This window comes from Aristolochia californica, unplaced genomic scaffold (assembly GCF_029961685.1).
Source record: "Aristolochia californica isolate CCGP_79_NKW_82.1479 unplaced genomic scaffold, dmAriCali1.0.hap1 SCAF_12, whole genome shotgun sequence".
Taxonomy (NCBI): domain Eukaryota; kingdom Viridiplantae; phylum Streptophyta; class Magnoliopsida; order Piperales; family Aristolochiaceae; genus Aristolochia; species Aristolochia californica.
In genome coordinates, this window is record NW_027181793.1 from 26133228 (window position 1) to 26153068 (window position 19841).

Genomic DNA, 19841 nt, shown 5'->3' on the forward strand with positions numbered 1-19841 from the left:
TGACCGCAGAGGTAATCTACTGCTGTAGCAAACCAGATACCATTCTGCATTACTTTTTGTTACTGTCTTACTTTCTGAGGATGGACCTCTCCTTGTTTTTCGTTTTTGTGAAACTTTTCTATTAATTAATCACCATTACTATAAGAAGAATACAATTAGAATGAATCTGAACCCAAAAAATCTAATGGCTGAAGTACATTCACACCCTCTGCAGGAAAAAACATTGCAAAAAAAAAAAAAAAAAATCAAATATTTACAGTACGTCATCTTTCAGTTCTCTACAAATACTGACATTTTTCTTCTGCAAATCCCAGCTCAGAGTCCTTGCTGTTGTAAACAATCCTCAGGTTTTTCTTCTTTACACAAAATAAAACATCCCAGAAATGTCAATTTTTACTTCAACGCCACCTTCAAAATGCAATTTCAAATTAGGAATTTCTACTTCTGTATATCCACTCGAGTTAAAGCAGGTATCCAAGATGAAAAACTAGGTGCAGATGGATACCCAGTGAACTGCTTTAGAAACACGTTCTTCAGAGCCTTATAAACTGATGGAACCAATCGAGTGATCACGGTTCCTGAATCAATTAGTGTAACACTATTTGCAAACCCTGGAGCTTGCAGAGGGACTCCAACCAACACTAGCACCAGTGAGTTGAGAAATTAGAATGTGGGCATCGAGGGTTTGAAACAATTCTAGTGTACGAAATTGGGGTCAAATTCTTATATGCGGACAAATCGGTGCCCAGAATTAAAGAACCAGATAAATCTTCTTCTTCTGATGGTAAACAGTAAGAGAAAACTCCTCCAAATTTTGCCAAAGTTTGAAAAACTAATGACAACGGACTCCTGCCTGGCCCCATCAGACCTGATACTCCTCCAAAAAGCCCATGGTTCCTCCTAGCCACAGCCAAATATGGAACCTTCTATTGCTGTCTTTCCAAGTTTGAGTTGCTCAAGGCCTAGCTGACCATGAGTGTAGGATCCATCACCATAATTTACATTGTAATTGCAACTTGGTCCATCTATGTCACAAACTCCCAAATTCCTAGTAGCAAACCGGAGGGACACACAAGTGGATGAGTTGCAGAGAATCGAACGGAAAGTGTGGGTGAAAGAGAAGGATTGAAGAGGGGGTCTTTGTTGGTTATAGCAATATCTGCAAGGCTGGCATTGAACCCAGGTGAGATCACTACCAGTGTCCACTATAACTGTCATATTCTGCCCTCCCAAATCTATTGTGAGAATGTAATTCGGTGTCTGCAACTTAATGCCGGAACTCAGAAGCAGTTCAGATTCAGATAGTTGTTCAATCCTGGTAGAAACTGTTTTTTTTTCTTTGAGACTGGAAAGATTTCACCCGGGATTCATCGGAAGATAAGAGCATCTCTACTTTGTCATCCCAATTCTTTATAGTTCTGAAGCTTGAAGCTTGGTGCTTCATATCCAGCATGGTGACACCTTTCTCCTTTCTTGCAAATTCATTAGCCCAAACACAAAGAGAAATGTTTTAACATGGGAACGATAATCACTCATTTGAGAACCGGTAAGTGCAACCAGTTCCATCATTAGAAACCCCTAAGGAGCATTTAGGGAGCCTTTTTCCCCATAATTTTTTTTATAACAAACACATTAAACCTGAACTCGAAAGAAAAGAAAAAGTGATGAAACGGTAACTAGATTTTTCTGTAAATGTAACAGTAAGCAATTCGAGAAGCAACTACTCCAGAAAAAGGCTACCACGGGTAAGAAGATACCAAAATGATTAACCAATTAGAAAATATCTTCTGCCAACTAATAAATTCAAGATCTTTTATCTCACTAATCCATGTAGGACTTGAGCAAGAATAGCACATCTCGATCTCAGGAGTGTAGAAGCGGCCATTAGAGAATATCCAGGAAGTGGAGAGCCCAAGAATATGTATCCAAGAAAGAAGGAAAAAAGATAAGAGATTCTTGGAAGTTGGAGTTTAGGTTGAAAACAAAGATAAAGGGATGACGAATAGACCCACTTTTGCTTGAGAATTATTGAGGCTTCACGCGAAGACACCCCAACAAACACAGTTTCTTCTTGAGCTGGTTAAAGAGATAAAGTGTAAAGAAAGAGAAGCAGAAACAAGGAAGAAAATTATTGGGATAATCTACACCCAAAAAAAAAGATAGAAATGGGCAGAGAGAAATAAAAATTGCAGCTTGGTGAATTTGGTTACTGCAATTTATTGGATAACTTTTCTATTATTAAGTTAAGATAGATTTTAACTTGTTAAAATAAATAAATTATGAAAAAAATTATTTTATTTATTTATTTATTTATTTATATAAAAATTCTTAAACTAAAATTACTTTTATAATATCCAAATGTTTAATCAAAATTTTACTTTTTTAATATCTAAATTCTCACTCTTAAAATATTAATTAAATATAATATTAAAAATCATAAATTTTTGTAAATAAAAATAGGCTATTTATTATAGAAATTAATTTATTGATTTAATTTTTTAATATAGTTTTAATTAACTAAATAAAAAAAATTTTATCTTTTAAAATTAATAAAAAATAAAGTAATTAATATTATTTATGTAATTAAATATACATAAATAAAATGATCGAACAAATCCTTATTTTTATAATATCCAAATGTTAATCAAATTTATACTTTTACAATATCTAAATTGTCACTCTTAAAATAACCATTAGATATAAATTCAAAATAAGGAATTTACATAATATAAAGGGTATTTTATTATACAAAATTGCTTTAATAGTTTAGTTTTTATTTTAGATAGTTTTATTTTACTAAACTATAATATTTTTTAACTTGATAATTTTTTAAATAATTTTAATTTGTTTTTAATTAATAAATATTTTTTCTAAAATTTATTTTTTGTTATTTATTTAATTAAATATATAAAAATGATCTAACAAATACTTACTTTTGTAATATCTAAATTTTCACTCTTAAATTAGAAATCAAATATAATATTAAAATCGTGATTTTATATAAATAAAAAAAGATATTTTATTATTCTATTAATAAACTAAGATAAATATCAACTTGTTTAAATTAATAAATAATTAAATTATTAAATTATTATTATTATAATTAAATATATTAAATAAAATAGTTAAACAAATATTTATTTATTTTTATATCAAAATACAAGAGTGAAAGGCAGAATGAGTATAACAAAAGTGAGAAGCACTCATGTAATTTCACATTTTCACTTGAAAAAAAATGGTAAGTTTCAGTTTAAAAAGGTACTAAGATGGCAATAATATTAATGGGCTAAATACTCAGAAGTCAAGAACAACGCAAAGTTCGCGATTAGTTGTCTCTGTCATGGTCTCACTCATCTCCTCAAGTTTACTTCCCATCTGTCAGTTGCTAATCTTCGCTCCCCAATTATTAATCGAACCAACGTTGACTGACTAATATCCTCCCGCCCACCAGCCGCCTTTCCTCCCCGATTTCGGCTGCTCGTTAACGTCTCGTGTCGACATCCTTTTTTCTTCCAAACGCACCCCCATCCGTTCCTTTATCTGCTAAAAAAACTTGAGATTCCTTCCTCTATTAGCAATGGCTCTATCGTCAATTCGCTTCGTGTTTGTCGTTTATTGCCACTGTAGTGGAAAAGGACAGAAGAAAAAGCAGCGCGAAAAATGAAAGAGGACAAAAGCATTTTCCACCTTTTATCCGAAAAATAAAAAGTAAAGCGCCACTGCCAACTTGAGTGACGACGTGTCAGTGTTAGCTACAGTGAGGGTAATTCTGGGTAAGAATCTGTCATGTTTTCCTGCGGCCAATCGGATGTTCAAAGATTCGGAAGGTTCGTGAACTGGACCCCACTTGTATCTACTTTTTTTCGTACGTGCCAGGTGCCACGATGCAGGGGTTAATTGACGACGTGTTATAGCAGCTTTTATCATTGGCTGCAGTAAATGACGTAAATAGCCTTACTTGCGTTTCTTGAAATAAGCCTCTCGCTGATTCGGTGGTGCTTCAGCATTTCTATATATTTATTTATATATATGTATTATCTAGGCCATTTAAGATCTTAATTGTTTTTTATATTATTTTTAGAATGTATAAAAGACTTAAAAAAGAAGTAAATATAAAAGATAATCTTTTTAATTGAGGATCACTTGTACTACTAGGAAAACAAAACGATAGATGAGTCATTATTTTTTTCTTTTACCAATTTATTCTATCAAAATAAATAGATTATTTTCTTATCCCATTTAAAAAAATTTAAAGACTAATAATTAAGATAAAAAAATTCCATCTCCTAATATCAAAACAAACACTATAATTTTTTTACCAAACTGACTTTTTATCGTCTATACTTTTTCCTATAATTTTTACACTAACACAAACAATACATGTCAAACGCTTAGCCAATACAACCCAAAAGATCGGTCATCTAACACGTTGTTAGCATGTTCTTCTTAAATAAAAATTACTCAACATCAATATATATATATATTCTTGTAAATTAAATTTAATATTGAAATAGGGATAAGGAGTTGATCCTTTTACATGATGTGTGTGACCAGAAGAATCATGTGACCACTTCTTACACATGTATGTAAATTGCAACTTTGATCAAATGGATTTTAAAAAATCATATTTATTCTAATTTAAAATTATCTAAAAATGAGTTCAGAAGAACATGGCTTAACTAATCATACGGCCTATTTTACTATAATAGATGTTATTACAAAATTATGAACCTAATTCCATCTTAGTAACATGCACCCAACTTATAATAGAATTGTTGAATTTAAATTAAATAACTTAAAACTTAATCGATACTTATGTTAGAATTTTTATTTTATTAATTTAAATGATAAATTGGATAACAACATTATTGTGAGTATAGCAAAACCAATGACATTCTTGTAAATATGTGACATTTTTTTTATGAAAAAAGACAATTTTGGGTGCAACTAAGATTGGTCAAAGCAAATTTGATGTATTTATGCTGGGATCAATTTTGTATTAAGATGTAACTCATGTGTAATATAATCTCATGTAAATAGAGAAGGGCACAAGAGACGAAAAAAAGTGAATGTTCATTTAATGTGATCTATATTCTTTGGTGTTACGTTAATGTTAGGAATGTACACAAATAAGGTAAAAATTAGGTTTTTAGAAACACAATTCCAAATCCTAAAACTTAAACCCAAACAATCCAAACAATTTCTATCCTTGTAATATTGACTTTGACCCAATTTTCTTCTCCATAACTACTTTTCATCCCGTCTATGCCTCATTTACGTAATCTTGATCCATCTTTATTTTTGGTTTATGGCTTGATATATTATTTATTTAATATTATAAAAGTATTAAAAATCTAATAAAATATTTATTATACCATGTAATAAAAGAATCATAAAAATTATTAAAATTTTATTTTATTAAAAAAACACATATATATATTTATTTATATTTTAAAAAGGCCAAGTTGGGGTAGAATCGGGGTTAGATCTGGTTTAGGGGTTTTTTTGTAACCCCATTCTCAATCCAATCTCTTTGATTGCACGGAGGACAATCGGACGGCTCAAATCAATTAATGGAGTCATGTGCAACTCTGGCCCACTCTAAAACCGTTTTATACAGGTAGAAGGGTGAAATAGTAAAATGATATTTAGTAAGTTCTTTACCTCGGGCATTCCGCCCGACTTTTGCGTGTCATGTCCAAGTAGACACGTTCAAAACCAGACCAGGCCGCGTGGACTAGCACGTGCGCTGTGTTCCTCTCTATTAAACCTCCCTTCTTCGTCATTTACTTTTTCGCGGAACCAAACATAGCGATTTTCTCGATTTTCCTTCATTGCTTCTGCGAATCTCCGTTATGCAAGTACAGATCTAGGAAGAATAAGGGATTTTTGCCTCTTGTTCCTGTTCTCCTTGTTCGGCGATCTCTCGGAGATCCAGGAGTGGTTTCCTTTTCCTCTTTTTGTGCTCGTAGGACGTTTTCTTCTAGGGTTCAGACGTTCTTGGGTTTGAGTTGTCCAGGTCGGACTTTTGATGGTTCAGCTCGTGAATTCCGGCTTTCTCAGGCCAGAGCCTGAAAATTCGGCGGTGAAGTTGGAGATCGAGGATCCGTTGGATGAAGAGCATGGTCCACTCAATAAGAGATCAAAGGCTTCACCACCCCCTCAGCAGGTTCCATTTGGTTTATTTAAAAAAAAAATTATCTCGAAAGGTTTTGTTATTTGGAAATTTTACTGCTTGCGTGTTGGCGTCTGTGTTGACGGAGTTCTAATCTATGGAATTCGGGATATCTTCTATGATATTCTGTGCCGCATATATATATGAATTTGCCTCTTCGCATGTCTGTTGTTAGTCCGCAATATTCATGGTTGAGAAGAATTCAATTACATGGGTCTTACGTGATTTTGTTGCAGCAATGGAACACGGGATCAAGCGATAGTTTACCCCAAGCTTCCCAGTATAATCCACTGGATGAACCGAGTCCATTGGGCTTACGATTAAGGAAAAGCCCATCATTGTTGGATCTGATTCAAATGAGGCTTTCTGAAGCGAATTCTTCTGCAGGAGTTGCTAACTCTGAAAATTCTGATCTGGGTAAAAAGAAAGATGTCAAAGAATCTGGAGGTGTTGCTTTAACTGACAAGCTGAAAGCTTCCAATTTTCCTGCCTCTCTTTTAAGGATAGGGACGTGGGAGGTAGATTCGTCTTATGCCCTGAATCCTTAGTTGTTTCCATTGTCTTTATTTATTGATTTATTTATTGCTGTCTACTTTCTGTTTTTCTTTTTCCCGTTCTTTTATATACATTTTTCTATGATTAGATTACATTTTGGTAGTAAACATTCTTGGAGCTAACTAGAGTTTTTGCTGATAACAGTGTGTATCACGATATGAGGGTGATTTAGTAGCGAAGTGTTACTTTGCAAAACATAAGCTCGTATGGGAGGTGCTTGAAGGTGGACTCAAGAGTAAGATAGAGGTCCAATGGTCAGATATCACAGCAATCAAGGCACAATGTCCTGATGATGGACCTGGGACGTTGGATATAGTGGTAAATCTGTAGGAACCCTTGTCTTCTCATATTGAAAATATTGTATTGCTAGCCTTTCTGACAAAACCATGGTTCTTTTGGCCAGTTGGCTAGACAACCACTATTCTTCAGGGAGACAAATCCGCAACCAAGGAAGCATACCCTGTGGCAGGCAACTTCAGATTTTACGGGTGGGCAGGCGAGTAGACACAGGTAATCAAATTAATTTCTGTGCTAAAAGTGCTTAAAATGTTTACATGGAATGGTTTAGTTCTCAGTTTCCTAATCTATTTGTTTACTCAGGGAGCCAGGAATTTTTTATATGGTGTGTGAATACAGATGCGTTAAAAATAATAATATGGCTTTTATTTTAAGCACTAGTGTACATAAAGCCATTTACTATTTTTTATTTTTTATTTTTATGTCGTTTTGAAAAAAAAATTGAATAATTCATTCAAACTAAATTCTTTTAAAAAATAAATGCAAAGATAGATTTGGTTGACATTAAATCTTAGAGTGGAGATTTGAAAACGCAACTCACTGAAAGTTTTTGAAAAATATCTAAGTCTTGTTTTTGTCTTATCATATAGCTGAAAAGATTAAATGGATATGAAATATGAACACCAGTTAGAATGACTTCTAATGAACCTCTTTCAAAATAAAGGAGGAAGACATCGCATCGTTATTAATTTTAGTGCCCACTTTATTTTTTTTTGAAAGTATTATGGTGCTGACTTTTGTGAGTGTATGAGTTTAAGAGTGTCATTACTACTTGTGTATGAAATCATTTCTTCTCTTTTTTTTAGAAGTTGACTTGGATTGATGTGATGTTGTCTGCAATATTCCGTTGCACTTGTAGGATTTTTAATGCAGGACAGGACTGAAATTTAATTTGGTGATGCTTAGCAAATAAGGAAGATGAGAATGAAAGATTTGGGTTTAGGTAGTAAGTTTATTTCCTGCTAAACTGATAACTAAGTTAAACTAAAAAAATAAATAAACAACTGCATGGGCTTCTAAAGATAACTGAGAAGAAGGAAATTACTTTGATTTGAGAAGTCTTCTGAATAAGGCAGCTTGAAGGTTCTTTGATTCAATAAATAAGGTTATGGATTTTCAGTTTAGCAATGATGGTATGAGATTAGGCTTTCAATGTTTGTCCCAATTTGCGTTAACCAGCAAACCAATACAATAAAAAGTTTATGGTAGAAAAAAGAACAAGAAAAAAATAAAGGAATGCCGATCTTAGTAAAATAGGGTTACAAAGAAGCAAAGTAAACCAACCCTAAAATTCAGGATTGTGCTACAGTAACTGTGCTAGAGTGAGTGCACTACGGTAATTGTGCTTGTACTACAGAAGTATCTCTACAGAAAGTTTAAAAAGTTTTTGTTGATGGATTTAGGTGAGGGAAATGATCAAGTAGTGAATAAGGAAGTTGAAAGAAGTTTAATACCTAGATTGGAATGGAGATGACGAGCTTCACTTTGATATTAGAAATCACTTTTAAAGAGCTTTATACCCCATGCCTAAAGAAACATCTTGTTGTTTCTGAACATATGTTTCTCTATTTACCTCTTTTAGCTGAGACCAGTTTTTAATTTAAAGAGATAGGAACATTTATACAATCTTGGGACTTTAGGATCCTAGTCAGGCAGGTTCTAGAAAATCTAACCAGAATGGATTTCTTTCAGGTCATCTCCAGTTTCTATTGTTTTCTGTGGGTTTCAGATTCTTCAGTGAGAGTATGGATATATCCTCCACTTAATTTGATTTGTATTTATATGCTAAGGAAAGCGAATCACTTGGCTGGTTTTTTTCCGCAAAGAGTGGCGCTATTGAACAATACCTTGTTCACCATAGTATTTGATGCTTGTGAATCTTCTGTGAATTTGTATGTACATGCTTGCTTCTTGATCTTTTTACATTGCTTGTCTCTTAATAAAATCTTATAGCATTTCAGAGAAAAAAGGAGAAAATCTACTAACATAAGCATATAGGGATTTACATTGGAAACTATCTAGATTACATCGGTGGTTGTCTTCTGCCTGTTTAGTAATAGAAGAATGTAGTAATTGAGGCTTGAAGAAAACCCTTCTCTACTTCTTTGTTATACTTTTCTTTTTTGTTTTTTTTAGTACATTACCTTCTGTTTGAAAAACAAAAGTGTAGTTCTTTTTTTTTTTTTTTTTTTTTTATATTTGTGAAGTTATGATATAAAACTAGCTTGTTTGATTGAGGTAGCATGCTATCATCTTTACCTTTGAAGATAGTCAATGAAATACATATGTAGTGATAGGATGATATGTGTGGATGGATTTTCTCCTGTTCTAGGGCTTCTTTGATTGTTTAGGTTCATATCTGATTTCACTCTGTAACAGTGAGAATTCCTAATTTTGTTTGTTCAGGAGACATTTTCTTCAGTGTCCTCTAGGCCTGCTAAACAAGCACTTTGAAAAACTGATCCAGTGTGATCCTCGGCTTAACTTGCTGAGCCAACAGCCAGAGATAATCTTAGAGTGTCCTTACTTTGAAACCAGAGGTTCTGTATTTGAGGATCCTGATGAATCAAAATGCCATGCCTTTGATCATCTGAAGCATGAGTATGTTTCGACTTTCTCTGGCTTTCGTGATTCTTCATCCCCAAGTCTGGCTCAGCCATCTCCAAGTATAACTGAATTACGAGACCCAGTAAGTAGAGGAGCACCAGAGCCATCAAAGGGAGCTCCTTCACCAAGCTCAGGTACTTATTAGGAAATGTTTGCTATCATGTTGGACAAATTTTGTTAGATATTAGGTAGATTTGTTATATCTTGCATTATGCTGCAATAGCTCACATGCTTTGTGTTACATTTCTCGTGTTCTCCATTCTTCTCAAGTAGGTCATATTTTGCTATGATTAACCTAAAATGAATGACAATATAATACAAACACTATGGGAATGCATTATGGTGTTTCAATCACTAAATCTAAGCTTTATATGATCCATTTTTCTCACCAGTATTTGGGTCGCTAGGTATGGGGGTCATTTGACTGCAAAATATACTTGGACAAAATTGGGGGTGAATATTTCATGCGTCAGACAATTTTTGTACTCTATTGTTGCTATTAGATCCAGTAGAAAATGTCAAAGATGACTATCTCATGGGTCAGATTAGTGCTCCTCCCTTTTGTTGTAGGCTTGCTATGATGGGTTGTGATATAGGTTGTTCACCATGTCCCGTGCATCTTTAGCACATGAGACATGTTTGGTAATCTGAGCTGCGTTTAATCAGATAATGCATGTAGTTTTAACAATAGAAATGGGTGATCATGAACTTTATATGAATATGTTTCATAGCATTAACGTCACATCCTTTGGAGAAAAAGCTGAAATATCACATATATGTTTGTTATAGGAAAGTTGAATTGTTTCCTCATCTTTTTGAGGAAAAAGGAAAGTGTTGGATTGATCTTGGTTCCAATCTAAAATGACAAGCCACTAAGGAGACTTATTGCTTAACCTAATAATTAAGTCATTGTTTTTTAACATTTTTTAATGTTGGGGCTTTTTCTCACTCAATACTCTCTCTTACCTTCAAGCTTACACATAGCGAGCTTGGGATGTGTTCACAGCATACAAACAATCTGACTCTTACTTCATGGCTTACATTACACAGATAACCTAAGGAACACACAGCTGGGCTTAGGTCCATATACAACCTGTTCTGATATTACTATTGGGTGGAGTTTTGTTCTATTCTAAAATGACTAACCACTTGGGAGACATATTGTTTAACCTTATAATTAGATCATTTTTCTTAACACTACTCATGTAGGATTTGTTACTGTTTTTTTTCTTTTTGCTCTACGTTGTTTTCTTTTCTGCATATTGGCATCATTCAATTGGATGAAATTGTCCTGTTTTTGTCAGTTTTTAAAATTTTATTTTCTTTAATATCTTTTTGTGAAAATTTCTGCACTGTTAGAGTGCAAAAGGATGCAGTACTGTTGGTTTTGGTATAGCCATTCCTAACCTATATTCTTGTACTCGGAAAAACCAAATTGGCTAATAAATTATGGTGATTTCTACCTGGGGTGCGAGCTCGACCTCATTTAGAATATGGTAATTAAGGAAATTTGCTCATTATTTGCTAATTTGAGAATAAATACATTGTTTGAAGGCGCTGATCATTTTCTTGTCTAGTTGCCAACAACTTTATTCTAGTGGCTTCAACTTCAAATTGTGCAATAATGCTTCGTGCTGAAAGTTGATGGGACTCGGGTTTTTTTTCTTCTTTTTCTTTGTTATCACTCGCTAAATGAATTCTTACTGATTCAGATTATCGTTTCAGTGATGGATTCCCAGGCGATGGAAGGTGGAAATAAAGAAGGAGAGGATTTGAAGGAATCTAACACCAGCTGGGATCAGTTCAAAGTGCCTGGTCTTCGTCCTTCGATGTGTATGAGTGATTTGGTAAACCACATTGGACACTGCATCTCTGAGCAGATGACATCTGGAAATCCTTTTTTCTCCCCAGAGGGAGAAGGGTGTCGAAGCAGAGATATGCTGGACGAGATAACACAATACCTACTGAGTGATTCGCTGTTCTCTTCAGCTGCAGATGAGCAATCCCTCATGTCAAGAGTCAATTCCCTTTGCTCACTCCTACAGAAGGATGCAGCAACAATCCAACACCTGCAAATAAAAAGTGAGGATGAAGTAAACGATGAGTTGACTTTTATGCCTAGATCCACTGAGGAGGAAAAGCTCAACGCTGGAGAAGTTCCGGCTTCTGACGGGGAGTTACGTAGTGATGTTTCCGGCTGCAAGCAGCAGCAGCAACAGCCATCGGCCATGTCAAGAAAAGACTCAGTTGGGGATCTGCTGCTTCATCTTCCTCGTATTGCGTCTCTACCACAGTTTTTTTTCAACATCTCGGAAGACGGTGATAATCAAGCTCGATGAACGCTGGGTTTATAAAGTGGGGTGCCAGGAGTCGATGTGAAAATGATCTGTTAGTTTGTTTAGAAATCTTTCAGTTTATATGATATACGTAGGTTTGTTAAAGTGGAGTGCCAGGGTCCTGAAGTTGCTAATGATGGGTCCTGACGCATCTCTATGAGCAAAGTGGGAGCTAGATGTTGATAACCTATGTTGTTTTTCTATTTCTTTTCTTCGCATCACCTGTAAACTATTCTCTGCACGCTGTATTGGTGACCTCTAATTCCGTTGGGGCATGGTAACGTAGGCGAAATTTTAGCGATGAAATATTTTTTAAGCAGTTTTATAATCTACATAGGTCTGGATCATTAGTATAGCTATGGAATAATTTTTTACATAATCTGGACAAAGTGATCTTATACATAATTCTTGCAGGGATAATCTTCTGCAGGCTCATAAGCATAATTATAATATCAGCAAACCCTATATGATTACATCATGAGAAACAATAATGAATATTTCTTAAGAATTGACTATAGGGATCTCTTCATTTACTTCTTCAGATTCCTGTAGCATGTTCATCAGCATAGATATCTGGTTCTGAACCAAGGCGTTTTCTCTCTATAGTTGGGCTCTTTTGCTGCGTTTTTCAAGGAGCTGGACCTGCAAGTGCTCTAGGCACCAAGAATCTTCTTCAATCTGCTCGTTGAGCCAGTCAATCTCCCTGTCCTGTAGCTCAAAGATAAAAAAACATAGTACTCTAATTTGACTGCAAGTGGCAAGTATTTATTTAATCTTCCAGGTGATTTTCGGCTTAAATTTATACATGAAGGAAAATTCAGAAAAAAGTAAAGCTTGGAACAAGGCATGCATGGACACAGATTCTGACTTTCTAGTCATCTCCTGAACTGCAATGTGTCTCATGCTCTCAACAACATCAACATTAACGAGCTTGCGTTTCTTTCCGATGAGCCAGCCTTTTGGGTAAGCCGTTGAATCAAAATCCGGTGGCGGAAGCAGCATTTCATTGGATATTCTCTGTTTGTTCAAGTCGTTTATCAGCTCCAATGGTTCAAAGAGCGCCTTACGAAGACTGGACAGAGGTGGACCTGCATCCTGTGACTTGTCGGAGTTCACCATTGGAACATCTTCTGTTGTCTCCGTTGTTTTGACTATTTCGTCTGTTGGCTCCTCCACTGGCCTGCTGTTTGCTGGCACCAATAGATCATTGCCGTTTAAGTTCAAGTTAAGCTTGTCTACTTGTACAAAAGACCGAGCCCAGAAACGGAGTAAACTCCTGTACGAGAAGAATAAAGAATACTCAAAAGCTAGGGCCTGTACATATCAGACAAGGCCCTACCGCCTTACAGAGATGATCAGATATAATTGCAAATTCACCCACCAATTGAACGATTTTGGGACGTACACTCCAAACAACCCACCTACTTTCTCACATTGCTCGCCATTTTTTATGTTCAATAAAAAAAGTGGAGATATGTTTCCTTTATTTTCAGACAGAATAGTAAAAGCCACTGTTCATTGTTTGGTGGAAGTTGGAATTCCCAGACTTAGAGAGAACCAATATCTATGTGGCAACAAGACATTCCGTAAGCGTATTTTAGCATGAGTTCCTCGGAGACGTGCCGGTCACCGGCAGACACCCAGACGAACCCCTATTGCCACAGCAGGAGAGCCTAAAATCAGCCAAAAAAATAAAATAAAATCCGGTGACTGACGGATCACCGCATTCATGGTTTCTATTAGAATGTAATCTATTACTTAATTAATTCATTATTATATTATTATGTAATATTTGTGTTTTTACTATTTTAACCCTCTTCATTGTATAAAACACTGTTGTATTTTGTAAACGTATGAATGAAAAATCAATTTGATTCACTGGTTCGTCTTCTCGACTCCGCCTCCCCGACGACAGAGCTCAACGGCTCTTTACCCGTTTGAGGTTCTAATATGGTATCGGAGCGGACGATTCTCATTCTTTGATTATTTTTAGACGACGGATTTTTCTTTGTCTCTTTCCCCAAAAAAATTCGGTGACTGGTTTCGGCCATCGGCGTTCTGTAGCGGCTGGTTGTCACTCCGTTGATTATTTCCCGGCAAAGAGGTTAGATCTCGTCCATCTTTTAATTTTTCCGTTTGATTCCGTTGTCGGGAGGTCAGATTTCGGCTACTGGTGTTGCCATCGGCGACCCATTTTCGGCCATCATCCCTTTCGCCTATTTCGGCAACCTGTTTCCGGCTATCGGTGTTCTGCAGCGGCTGGTTTCTCCCTCCGTTGGTTCCGTTGGTTATTTCCAGGCAAATAGGTTAGATTTCGTCCCTCTTTTAATTTTTTTCTTTCCTTGTTTGGTTCCGTTGCCGGTTGGATTTCGCTGCTGGGCATTTATGCCTGGACGTTTATGTTCTTGAAGAGATAAAAAAAAAATTGTTTGGCCGAGAGGGTGTTCTCAGCGTAGGTTGGATTTTTTTCTAGTTGGTCGAGAAGGTTATTTTTTCGCGCAACGTTCACTGTTGGCTCTGGGGGAAATATTTTTGTTGGATTCTGCTGGAGAATTCATGTTGGGTCTGGTGGAAATCTTTTTGTTGGAGTCTGGTGGATCATTTGTGTTGGATCTAGTGGAGACCTTTTGTTTGGATATGTTTGGTTAGCCTAGAGTTTTCTCTTTGGGTCTGGTAGAGAATTTTTATTGGATTCTGCTGTTGCGTATAAGACTATACTTTCTCGGTGAATTTTTTTTGGCGCTACATTGGTAGTCTTCTTCGGTAAGTGCTCCATGGAGACTTACTCATCGATGACTGCTTCCGATTCTGGACTTCGTACCAGTTCGTCTCGTTCCGTTTTTTACGAACCCTCGAATCCCGATTATATTCACCACTCGGACAGCCCCGGACAAGTTCTTTACCGGTGAAAATTACCTCAGTTGGAGTCGTACGATGTTGATCGCCTTATCCGTGAAGAACAAAGTGAGTTTTGTCAATGGTTCCATACCTGAACCTCAAAGTGTTGATCCTATTTTGCTCAACTCCTGGACCCAAAATAATAATATGGTCATCTCTTGGATCCTAAATTCGGTTTCCAAAGAAATCTTTGCGAGGGTTATTTTTGCTGCTTCTGCCCGAGAAATTTGGCTAGACCTTCGGGATCGTTTTCAACAGGGAAACGACCCGCACATTTTTCAGCTTAAACGAGAATTGACGAACTTGCGTTAAGACAAGGATTCTGTTAGCACTTATTTCACCAAGATGAAAATCATTTGGGAAGAACTAAGCCATTACCGCTCTAATTGCTCTTGTGGGAAATGCTCGTGTGGTGGTGTTAAAACTCTTACTGATTACCACCATATGGAGTATATCATGTTATTCTTAATGGGCCTTGATGACTCTTTCTCTCAAGTTCGTGGTCAGCTACTCCTTATGGATCTGATGCCCCCTATTAATCGTGTTTTTTCTCTGGTTATCCAAGAGTAACAACAAAGGAAGACTACTCATACCTCGGGTTCGCATACTCCCACTAACACGATATCATTTACGATTAAATCTGGGAAGACAGAAATCAATAAACCTGGCTCACAATCTTCTCAGAAATTCCATTCAAATTATAGTGTCCCCTGGAATCCGAATTACAATACTTCTCAGAATCAGAATTACAGTACTCCCAGGAATCAAAACAAGGACAAGTTTTATTGTACTCATTGCAAGACTGCTGGCCATACTATCGCTCGTTGTTTCAAGCTCCATGGCTATCCGCCTAGACCCGCACCCAAAACCAACCAAAATTCTCATGTTGCTGCTCATCAAGTTTCTATTGTTGATGATAGCCAAGGTTCTCCTTCTGTTGGAAGTTTTGTTCAGAATCTGGACTCCACTCAATATGAGCAGCTCATGTTAATGCTTTCTACACACCTGAGTAGCTCAACAATGGTCACTACTGCTCCAACATCTTCTATATCCAACTGCTTGGCAGATATTTGTTTTTCTGTGACTTTAAATCCTTTAATTTCTTCACCTCAATCATGGATTGTCGACTCAGGAGCCACTCGACATATTTGCTCTCAAGCTCATGTTTTTGTTTCCTTGCATGTTATCCCACACACTACAGTTACTTTGCCAAATAATTCTCAACTTTTGATCCACTTTGCTGGTGATATTAAATTGCATTCTCACCTTATGCTTAAAGACATATTATTTGTTCCTCAATTCAAATTCAACTTGATCTCTGTTAGTGCTTTAGTTACTAACTCTGGTCTGACAGTAAATTTTCTTCCTGATTGTTTTGTTATCCAGGATCTCTTCACCCAGAGGACGATTGGCAAGGGTGACAAAATGCAAGATCTCTATGTCTTTAGTGCTCAACGTTTGAATTCTGTTTCTCATATTTTTGTTAACTGTCCATGTTTGGCATAATAGGCTAGGACACATTTCTTTCAAAAGACTTGATTTTTTGAAGGATCAATTAAACTGTGATGTAACTAGATTACATAAATCCGATCCTTGTTATATTTGTCCTCTTGCTAAACAACGTAGATTATCTTTTGAATCTCATAATCATTTGTCAACATGTCCTTTCAATTTTGTGCACTGTGGTATTTGGGGACCATATCAAACTGTTTCTTATAATGCTCATCGTTTTTTCTTAACTCTTGTTGATGATTGTACTAGATTTACTTGGATTTATCTATTGAAGACTAAATCTGATGCTGTCTCTGTGATACCGCATTTTTTTTAACATGGTTTCTACGCAGTTTAATGCCATAATCAAGGTTTTTCGATCTGATAATGCACCTGAGTTATCCTTTGTTGAATTTTTTCAAGCTCAAGGAGTTTTGCACCAGTTTTCATGTGTTGAAAGGCCTCAACAAAACTTGGTTGTTGAAAGAAAACATCAAGACCTTTTGAATGTGGCTCGATCGTTGTTTTTTCAATCCCGCATCTCCGTCCCTTTTTGGACCCAGTGTATTCTTGCTGCGGTTTTCTTAATTAATAGAACTCCTTCTCCTCTCTTACGACATAACACCCCCTTCCATTTGCTCTATAACACATCTCCTGATTATTCCCTCTTCCGCGTCTTTGGCTGTTTAGCTTTTGTTTCCACTTTAGCTGCTCATCGCACCAAGTTTCACCCTCGTGCTCGGGTTTGTATGTTTCTTGGTTATCCAGCTGGTGTGAAAGGTTATAAATTCTATGATGTGGAGACCAAACAGGTTTTCCTTTCCAGAGATGCCGTGTTCCATGAGGAAGTTTTCCCTTTCCATACTATTACAAGTTCAGATCAAATTACTGACCCCTTTCCTAATTTAATTCTGCCTCACTCCTCCCTCCAAGCTCATCCTTTTCTCGACCTCGATTCTTCCCTTATTTCTGATTCCCCCATTATTTCTGATATTCCAGTTGATGATCTTCCACCTCATGATCTTCCCACACTTGTTCCTTATTCATCCGGTGGTGCTCTTCTTCGCACATCTACTAGGAAGACGCATCCACCTCATTACTTGCAGGATTATCACTGTAATTTATTTGTTGGTTCTCCTCCATCTGCTTCACTCTCTCAGCCTTATCCAATCTCTAATTCCATCTCTTACCATGCCCTTTCTGATTCGCACAAACACTTTGCGCTCAGTCTTTCTTCTCAGGTTGAACCTCAATACTATCATCAAGCAGTGAAATGTCCTGAATGGAGGTTGGCTATGCGTGATGAGTTGGCAGCTCTGGAAGCAAACAACACCTGGACCGTCACTCCTTTGCCTCCCGATAAACATACCATTGGATGCAAATGGATTTATAAAATCAAACTTAACTCTGATGGTTCTCTTGAGCGATATAAGACTCTTTTGGTAGCTAAAGGTTATACCCAACAAGAAGGTTTGGATTTTGTCGACATTTTTTCTCCAGTAGCCAAATTAGTAACTGTGAAGATTCTTCTTGCTCTTGCTGCCTCCCATGGTTGGCATCTAGCTCAACTTGATGTCAATAACGCCTTTTTACATGGTGATTTTTTGAAGAAATCTATATGGATCTCCCTCTTGGCTACTTTCGACCTCTTCCTCTCACAACAAACGAGTTGCAAGCTTCACAAGTCCCTTTATGGTCTCAAACAGGCTTCGTGCCAATGGTACTCAAAATTTTCTCACGTTTTAATTTAATCACTTTTCTTCAATTGAAATCCAATTACTCTCTTTTCACAAAAGGTCATAGCTCCTCCTTTGTCGCCCTATTGGTTTATGTGGATGATATCATCCTTACTGGTCCTTCCTCTCACGCTATTACTGAGCTCAAACACTTTCTGCATACTCAGTTTAAGCTCAAAGATCTTGGTTGTCTTAAACACTTTCTTGGTCTTGAGATTGCTCAGTCCAAGCAAGGTATAGTGATTTTCCAATGCCACTACACCTTACAATTACTTGAAGACACAGGTTACTTGGCTTGTAAACCAACTTTTGTTCCCATGGATCCCAAACTTCGTTTAAATGCCACTGACGGTGACCTCCTTCCTGATATAACCCATTATAGGCGGTTTGTTGGGAAACTTCTTTAACTCACTTTATCTCGCCCCGATATTACTTCTTCTATTCACAAGCTTACTCAATTCGTGACCCAACCCCGTCTTCCGCATCTCAAGGCAGTGCATCACCTGCTTCGTTATCTCAAGAACAGTCCTGGCCAAGGGTTATTGTTTTCCTCTACTTCTTCCTTGCAGATGCGTGCTTACTCTAATGCTTGTGCTCCAGTTCGTTTAAAGGCCTTTTCTGATGCTGATTGGGGCTCCTATCTTGATTCTCGCCGATCTACTACCGTTTTTTTGCATATTTATTGGTGATTCTTTAGTCTCTTGGAAGGCCAAAAAGCAGACCACCGTCTCCCGCTCCTCCGCCGAGGCTGAATATAGAACTCTTTTTTCCACCGCCAGGGAACTTATTTGGTCACAACAACTTCTTCAAGATTTTCAAGTCAAAGTTGACTCTCCTGCGCTGCTATACTGCGATAATCAAGTTGTGATACATATTGCTTCTAACCCTACATTCCATGAGCGCACCAAACATATTGAGATTGATTGTCATTTTGTTCGTGAACGTGTTACTTCGGGGGTCATCAAGTTCCTTCCCATTCGTTCTCAGTACCAGCTAGCTGACATGTTTTCTCCCTTCTACCCACCGTTTTTCTTTGTTGTCCAAGATGGCTGTCAAGGACATTTACAAGCCACCTTGAGGGGGAGTATTAGAATGTAATCTATTACTTAATTAATTCATTATTTCATTATTATGTAATATTTGTGTTTTTACTATTTTAACCCTCTTCATTCTATAAAACACTCTATTGTATTTTGTAGACGTATGAATGAAAAATCAATTTGATTCACTGGTTCGTCTTCTCGACTCCGCCTCCCCGACGACAAAGCTCAACGGCTCTTTACCCGTTTGAGGCTCTAATAGTTTCTGTCGCCGGTTTTGTTTATGAAATGGAAAAAAAAAACAAATTGTTTTCGTGAAATCAGCGATTGAAAATAGTAAATATGGGTATTCAGAAATGAGAAATAATTGGTAGTGTGTACCTGTTCTCTTTCAGGAATTCCAAAAGATCCGAGGCGGCTCGGTAGGGGAGAAACCATGGAGCAGCCCTTTCGTGTTCTTCTGGTTAGAATCTGGGGAACTCATATCATGTTTGAAGACAACTCGATCTCGGTCCTTAGAGAAGTACCAGGTCCATGGCACCTCTTGGAAGACAGGTGAAAATTAAACAGAGGCAGAGAGGGAGAAGAAGACAGTGACGGCCTTGGATTCTTCTTTGTCGAGCACTGATTTGTTATTACAATGATCACGTCTTAAGCAGTGCCTCTTGTTCGGTGAAGGATGTCATGAATTTTATTCTCTTTACAT

At 36.7% G+C, this 19841-nt stretch overlaps 1 protein-coding gene and 2 pseudogenes across 1 annotated transcript; 1 reads left to right on the top strand and 2 right to left on the bottom strand.

The window, feature by feature from the left end:
- Positions 1 to 252: 252 nt before the first annotated feature.
- On the bottom strand, positions 253 to 5786 carry LOC137946781 (aspartyl protease family protein At5g10770-like; annotated as a pseudogene).
- Positions 5787 to 5809: 23 nt separating this feature from the next.
- Positions 5810 to 12173, top strand: LOC137945324 (uncharacterized). The gene is made up of 6 exons (XM_068791167.1): positions 5810 to 6169; positions 6412 to 6693; positions 6875 to 7048; positions 7134 to 7240; positions 9434 to 9768; positions 11360 to 12173. Exons 1-6 carry the CDS (start codon positions 6032 to 6034, stop codon positions 11971 to 11973), a joined length of 1650 nt encoding a protein of 549 aa, XP_068647268.1. The 5' UTR covers positions 5810 to 6031; the 3' UTR covers positions 11974 to 12173.
- Positions 12174 to 12471: 298 nt separating this feature from the next.
- On the bottom strand, positions 12472 to 19619 carry LOC137946782 (protein HEADING DATE REPRESSOR 1-like; annotated as a pseudogene).
- Between the last annotated feature and the right edge of the window lie 222 nt (positions 19620 to 19841).

Excerpts from the sequence above, each read along its gene's own strand:
- LOC137945324 (XM_068791167.1), top strand. The coding sequence starts at position 6,032 with ATGGTTCAGCTCGTGAATTCCGGCTTTCTCAGGCCAGAGCCTGAAAAT. Across the intron at positions 6,170-6,411 it reads CTTCACCACCCCCTCAGCAG|CAATGGAACACGGGATCAAG; the intron begins GTTCCATTTGGT and ends ATTTTGTTGCAG. Across the intron at positions 7,049-7,133 it reads CTGGGACGTTGGATATAGTG|TTGGCTAGACAACCACTATT; the intron begins GTAAATCTGTAG and ends TCTTTTGGCCAG.